The 7,308-nt window shown below is 46.4% G+C and overlaps 1 protein-coding gene across 4 annotated transcripts in view; it reads right to left on the bottom strand.

The window, feature by feature from the left end:
* Positions 1-569: 569 nt before the first annotated feature.
* The window catches only part of LOC131698813 (multiple epidermal growth factor-like domains protein 6), an 81,346-nt gene continuing 74,607 nt past the window's right edge, over positions 570-7,308 (bottom strand). For all 4 annotated transcript variants that reach the window (XM_058993029.1, XM_058993032.1, XM_058993030.1 and 1 more), the window contains 12 exons: positions 6,895-7,023; positions 5,956-6,084; positions 5,219-5,347; positions 4,994-5,125; positions 4,516-4,644; positions 4,142-4,270; positions 3,872-4,000; positions 3,655-3,783; positions 3,332-3,460; positions 3,048-3,176; positions 2,834-2,962; positions 570-2,639 (listed from right to left, as the gene is read on the bottom strand). In XM_058993029.1, the coding sequence (XP_058849012.1) occupies positions 2,566-2,639; positions 2,834-2,962; positions 3,048-3,176; positions 3,332-3,460; positions 3,655-3,783; positions 3,872-4,000; positions 4,142-4,270; positions 4,516-4,644; positions 4,994-5,125; positions 5,219-5,347; positions 5,956-6,084; positions 6,895-7,023 (1,496 nt within the window). In that variant the 3' untranslated portion in view covers positions 570-2,565. The remainder of the gene's footprint in view (positions 2,640-2,833; positions 2,963-3,047; positions 3,177-3,331; positions 3,461-3,654; positions 3,784-3,871; positions 4,001-4,141; positions 4,271-4,515; positions 4,645-4,993; positions 5,126-5,218; positions 5,348-5,955; positions 6,085-6,894; positions 7,024-7,308) is intronic.

Below are 7,308 nucleotides of genomic sequence, written 5' to 3'. Positions count from 1 at the left end.
CCCTGTCCGCTACCATAATGCAAGTACCAGCTTTAAATGATTTCATTCACCTGCAAAGCAGCAGATGGTTCAGAGCCCTGTTACTCAAACCATGATCATTATAAAAGGTTCTGATGGTCCCAGGCAGAGACGTTGAGAACAGTACAGGACAGTTACTGCCTTTCACCTCTGGAGATGCGTGCAGCGATTTAACTGCTGAGCTTTTACAAAACTCAGCTATGCGCTACCACACCGAGATAGCTCATTTGCTTATCAGTTTTTGCTTTGCTAGTTTGCCACGCAGCCTTTCCTCCTCCCATTCATGTTATTAGATGACGAGAGACAGATGGCACCTCTGTCTGTGATGCCTGAATCCTTTCCGTGCTCCACTGTCTGCTGCGATCCCTGTTGGGAGACAGAAGGGCCAGCAAGCTCCACCACAGCTGGTGTCTCTGGTCTGCTCCTGGGTCAGTGTAGGGACTAATGCTATACCACACTGTGGTGCAGACTAACACGCTGCTTAACTGTACAGTGAGTCAGGTAAGTGACAGTGCAAGCCACACAATGGGAAATGATTCAATGCAATGGGATTAATAGCTTCTTTTTTTAACATGTTATATACAGTACAAAAAATGGACATAGTAAATGCTTTAGTAAATATTTTACATACCAACTCCAATACATGTTTAGAGTGACATCATCTTTCAGTATTGTAAAGTTTCAATTAAAACAAACTTGATAGCACCAATTATAATAAGACGAGCAGGCTTCTCTTTTCTATAATGAATAAAAAGCATACAGTATGCAACAGACAGTTATTTCATTCACAACGCTGGCCATTAATATTGCATCATTAATCAGGCACGACATAGTGATCACATCCAACCCAATGCTTTTAATATTTGAATAATGTGTTTTTTTATGCATATTTTGCAATACAAGTAATTCAAAGGATAATGTTGGCTCGGGTTAATAGAAAAAATACAAAACGAGATTTGATTGCTGAAGCAGCATGGGCCACCTTCATGAAGCATTTGCCCTTTGGGGGAAGGACTTGCACAGCTATGTACTTGTCAGCAGGCATGTGTGCTTTATCAGTGTGGCCCTGTGCTTTTTTTATTTAATCTAGGCAGGTGGATCAGGGCAGAGGCTGTGCGTGAACCGGCAAACACAAACACACACACACACACACACCGCAGTGAGCATCATAACCACAGCACAAAAGAGCCAGGCTCCTCTGCATTCGTGGTTAGAGAGCTGTTAACCTCATCTCTCACAGATGGGGGGTCAGATCAGAAATGACAGTGCTTGCCACCTTGGTATAACATGAAGATAACGATTCACCGTCTGAAATTAATCCTTTGGAATTCACGTCGCTCACTTGATTGTTCCGTAGCATTATCTGCATCTAAAACTATTGCTTGCCTTTGCAGGATGCATTTTACTCCCTTCGCTCTTTTGCAAAAGCTGTGTTTGTATTGCTTTTTACACACCAGTGAAATTAAATATGTTCTTGCATACATCCATCCATAAATACATCCATCCATACGCTATCTTATACATAAGCTACTATTAACGTGAAGATCTATAAAAAAAACATACAAATGAATAATGTTTCAGGCAGTCTGTACAGCAGCGAATGACGAGGAACAGAAACAAGTACAACTGGGCACACAGCAGGTTACTCAAGGTGCATTTGGTTCCCTGGCTTGCTAAGAGGCATTGTGGTTCACTGTGTGCATGAAAACGATCACTTCGAATTGAACTGTTCTGTGGCAGGGTGTGGTATCAGCACCCTATACCCAATAGTGCTCACTTAAAAAAACAAACAAAAAAAAAAGTTACTAAAATCTAGCAACTGTGCCTTTAAAACAAGCCAACGTTTCAATCAAAGAGTTCAATGTTTAATGAAAATCTGCCAAATGTTGTGTTACTTGGAAAGGGAGTGGATGAGGCTGACTGGTTGAGGTACAATGCACAAGCAGTGCATTCTGACAGTGACTTGTGCTTGGGTGTGTTCTCTTAATCATGTCAGGTGTGTATTGAGAATGGTTTAACTGTTCTACATGGCTAAATGTGTTTTCAAATTGTGTTAAACCAAAGAAGTCTCCCCCTTCGATAAGGTTTTGTGGTCAAAGCTGGGGGTCTCCAAACCCGCTAAGCTGCTTCGAGTGTCGTCTCTGAATAATGCAATGTCTTTCATGCTACTGCAGTATCCTCTTAGTCTCCCAGAGGCTTGTTTCCACACGCAGTGGATTTTAGAAGTGTGTCTCCAGCCAGGCTTGGACACAACTGCTTAGTGTCTTGATCCCTCCCTTTAGAAGCTGATCTCAAAAGAAGTTACTCTTTTGCAAACCAGCAAACTGCTGCCAAATAGTTCCCAGAGTGCAAGTACAGTATGCATGGCTTGTCAAACAAATGAAGATGACACAAGTAGTTCTCATGGGCTTCTTTCTGCAACCCCCCCTCCCTCCCATCATCATAGCTGGTGCATTATTGTAAAAATGCAGGAATTGAAGCCCCTGGCTGTCCTATGGAAAGGAGGCTGTATCCGTGCAGGGGTGCTGGTGGCTGCCCGTTGGGATGCTATACTGCTGTTTGGAGGTGAGAGAGGTCTTCTCTTGGGCCTTGGGAGTGATGTGTCGGCTTGGGGGGTCCCCCTGGAAACCAAATAGAACAGGGGGTGTCAGTTTGCTCAATAACTTATATACCTTGTGGATGGCAGCCCTTGGCTTTACAGCTGCTTTTGCTCATCAGAACCATGCAAACCACCCTGATCTTGTAATTCTGGCTTATTCCTCATGAACGTTGCTGATGAAACTCATTAATAGTGAGAGAGCAGGTGGGTGTTTACCTTCCTGGCAGGTGAGCCCGATCCACCCGTGCAGGCAGGTGCAGCGTCCGTTGCGCGGGTTGCACTGGCCGTTGTGGCCGCAGTCGCAGGTCAGAGAGCAGCCGGGCCCAAAGCGATTAATTCCGCAGTCTGGGGGAGAAAGACAATGATGATTCAGAAAGGGGAAGCTCTGTTAAAATGAACTCCTGGCAGTGTCCCCACCCCCTCTCCGTACCGATGTCACACTTGGTTCCTGTTTTCCCAGGGGGACAGCTGCACTTTCCGCTGAACGGGTCACATGATGCGTCTCCTTCACAGTCACATGGCCTCTGACATCGCTCTCCAAACGAGCCTCGCTCGCATTCTGAGGAAGAGCAGAGTGTGAGAGTGAGAATGCATGCTAAAATGCACAGCACAAGCAAAGTTATTGATCCTGCATTACAAAGGCAAGCTAGAAGCAGTATTTTTTTTTTTTTTTTGCTTCAAAAGATGTCAAGAAAGCGAAAATGCTTGCCTAACCTTTTTCACAGTGGTCTCCACGGTAACCAGCCGGGCACAGACATTGGCCAGAGACGGAGTCACAAGTCGCCCCGTTTCTGCAGTCACAGATCAGCTGACAGTTTGTTCCGTGGAACCCAGGAGGGCAGGCTAGGAAAAAAATATAGTGCACATAGTGTTCTATTTACTGTGGCCCAAAAAAGGGTATAACAATATATATTTAATCCTGGCCGTGCTAATAATCTGACCCTAACATTTGAAGGTAATTTGCATGTTGAGGAACCAGAAGCCGGGTGCTAACCTCTTATTTTCCCTGACTCTCTTCCAATGTGTGTGTGTCTTACCATGTTCACAGCTGTGCCCGTAGAATCCCCCGGTACACTGGCAGCCACCCGTCACCCTGTCGCACGTCCCGTTATTCTGACACCTGCAGTCCAGCTGGCAGTTTACCCCGTATCGTCCCGGGGGACACTCTGTAAGAAAACACATTAAAAAGGGTTTCGAGACATTCTGCTGCTGTAAGTGACCACCAGCAATCACCTTTAACATGTCCTGCCTCACCTCTCTCACAGTGCGGCCCAGTCCAGCCCAGTCCACAGGAGCAGGAACCAGTCACTGGATCACACCGCCCTCCGTTCTTACAGGAACAGGACAGCAGGCAGGCTTCCCCGAAGCGGCCCTTCTCACAGCCTGCCGTTACAGAGCAACAGTGTGTTAGCAAATCCACCAGTCAGTTCAACTGCAGTCTTTGCAAGTGCAGGTTTACAACCGTTAGGCTACCAGAAGAAACGTTTAAAGTTAAGAAGGAAGTCGCTGTCGCTTGGATCTCACCTCGTTCACAGCGAGCGCCCGTCTTCCCGGCTGGACATGCGCAGTTTCCTGTCACATGATCATGGTGCGCCCCGTCTCGGCAGGAAGACACCTGAGCGCAGTCCTTCCCGTAGTGACCAGCGGGGCATGCTGGGAACGCAACAGAAACACGCATTACCGTTCATGATGGCATTTCTGATTTCCCCAATGGGTTCAAGTTTAAGTGTATAAACGCTTTTAAACCTTAAATTGAAATTAAATGTAAACGCACACATCCCTCCCAGGAGCAGTGCAGGACACTGTGCTCCCAGATGAAATGTAAACGCACACATCCCTCCCAGGAGCAGTGCAGGACACTGTGCTCCCACATGCACACTGCTGGCAGTGATACTCACTGGTATTGCAGTCTGCTCCGATGTAGCCAGGCAGGCACTCACAGGTGCCAGTGGTGGTCTCGCAGTGACCCCCGTTCAGACACTGGCACGATCGCTCACAGTTAGGGCCATACAGTCCATCTGGGCATTCTGGGAACAAGAAGAATGTTTTTTTTTTTTTTTTTATTAAAGCCGATATCTACTCCTAAACACTCAATAACCTTTAACACAACAACAACAAAACATAAATCTGCCCCATAGAAGACAGCAACGACTTTACAGAAACGTAATCAAATGCCTGTGTTGTTTTGTATCTGGTTCGGTATATTTCATTAAATGCTGTACTGCAATAACATTGTAAAGATTTTAATCCCCTCTTTGCTAAACGTTTCAACCATATTTCAATCCTCTTCTGTGCTTTAGCAAGTTGTATCCAACATATGCATGTAGAAGGCACTATACAGATACAACTTGTTGCTTTCTGGTAAGTGTAACTTACTCAGCTGGCAGTCGTTGCCATGGTAGCCTGGCGCGCAGTAGCATGCCCCGGTCACAGGGTGGCACTGTTGGTTCTGCACTGAGCACTGGCACACCTGGTTGCAGTTGTCTCCGTAGGTCCCTGGAAGGCAGGCTGGGGAGGGGGAGAGAGAGAGGAGGTGAGTGGGCAGTTTAGTGGCTCCTGGTCCCATTATTGTAAAGCTGCATGCTGCTTGCTCGTTCTTACTCTGTTCACAGCCGTCGCCGGTGAATCCAGGAGGGCAGCCACACTCCCCGGTGATGTGGTTACAGGAAGTGCCGGGGGGACAGCTGCAGAGTTGCGCACAGTTCTCTCCATAGGCGCCAGGTAAGCAAGCTGAAAACAAACCAATCAAAAGAATCACACTAAGCTAAACTGGATCTTACCATCTGCCTGCCTGTGCGTTTGATTAGAGGGCAGGGCACTGAGGGATAAACAGTGGTGTAAGTAACTGGAATGTGTAAGAAATGAAAAAAGGAAATATATATTTAAAAAAAAAAGTTTTATAGTATGAGATACAATAACAGCCGAGATTAAATATATTTAAATATTTTGATTTGTTTGCATGTTGACGGACCAAAAAGCCAGGTGGTTTTTCGAGTGTTCTGCATTAAAATAATAGACACAAATATAGTTATTGTGCAGTACACAACATGTCCAGTAGAGGGAAAGACTGCACAGTACAGCACAATCATACAGTACTCAAAGCACATTGCAGTACTGTAAACTGTCCCAGCTGCTTGAGTTTGATGAACGTTTTAGCAATACCAAACTGTTTCATTTTCCTTCATTCCCACACCAGTAAAGTTAGCGTGCAGTCACTGCACTCTGCGATCACCAGGGATGTTAAGAGCGTAGAGTTTAAGGGCCGCATCTTCACAGCGTTTCCTCCATTCTTTAATGAACTCCTAGTTTGTTTTTTGAAAGCGGTCAAACGTCCTGACCTTTCTCGCACTGCCGTCCCCTCCAGCCCCGGGGGCAGTGGCAGGTCCCGGTGATGTGATGACAGGACGCCCCGTGCTCGCAGTCACACCGATCCTCACAGCGCGTGCCGAACGTCCCCACGGGACAGGCTGGGGAAGAGGGAACGAAAGACAGACAAGGAGTCACTTCATCCGCCTGCCGTTCACACAGCACAGGCCAGGGCAGAACTCGCTCATTGCAAGAGGTTCACATTCACAGGAGGGACAGAATAGGAAAGCCTCTTTTGAACTGAAGGTTATTTGGAGCAGATGACCCTGCCCTGGACACACATTTGTGACAGAAGCATAACCCATGATTGTTTTTTAGCAGATGCAATAAATCACATTCAAAGTATTCCCTGTGGTTTTTGCAGTTCCTGTATATCTTGCAACACACGGCCTGACTCTGTGCTACTGTGCGTTTACTGCTGGCTGTGTGGCAGCGAGCTGCACGAAAGAGGCAAACTAGCACCTACTCTGCATAATGGAGAGTGAAGGGAATAATGAGAAGGGGTGAATTAACTTTAACTGTAAGGTCCCACCGCACTCAGAGTGCAGCCCCAGCCTGAATATAGGGTAATAAACACCTTATAAATGTCACAATCCATTCCGTGGAGCCCCTTCCAAAGCCAGACTGCCTGTTTGCCTGCCAGCCAGTGAAAATGAGTAAATGCTTTTAATTCACAAGCTTGGCTTTGGTATGGCCAAACTGAGGCATGATTAGTGGTGTGAGGTCTCTCACTAGTTTTATTTTTCTGATACTTGATACAACAGTAAGCCTCAGTTAATAGTTTTCTGGATATCTATGTACCATTGCTGTATTTATGTATTACAGATTCATTGTATGAGCCTCAATCCTAAGACAGGGGGTTGTTAAAAACCACAGCGCTTCTGTAAGATGTTTTGTTTCAGTGATCTCACCTGTTTGACACCTGTCCCCGAGCCAGCCTGCACGACACGTGCACTGTCCAGTCTGCCGGTCGCACAGGCCCCCGTTCTCACATTCACAGCTCTGCTGGCAGCCCACTCCGAACCTGCCCTGGGTGCACTCTGCAGAAACGAGATGGAAACGCATTGATTAGAGAGACTAGCAGAACCACTCCGAAACCTGCTCTGGGTGCACTCTGCAGAAACGAGATGGAAACGCATTGATTAGAGAGACTGGCAGAACCACTCTGAACCTGCCCTGGGTACATTCTTTAGTCAGTTAACTCTTTACATACAGATTTCTGTGCCGAATTCTGCATTGGTTTCTGTGATTGCAAAATCATGGGGTCCTGGGGGTGACTGGTGATTAAACTTCAAAATAGTGTAGCGTTGGATATAAGATGCACC

This window comes from Acipenser ruthenus, chromosome 20 (assembly GCF_902713425.1).
Source record: "Acipenser ruthenus chromosome 20, fAciRut3.2 maternal haplotype, whole genome shotgun sequence".
Lineage (NCBI taxonomy): Eukaryota > Metazoa > Chordata > Actinopteri > Acipenseriformes > Acipenseridae > Acipenser > Acipenser ruthenus.
The sequence above is the reverse complement of the archived record's forward strand: the minus strand, read 5'-3'. Positions and strand labels throughout refer to the sequence as shown.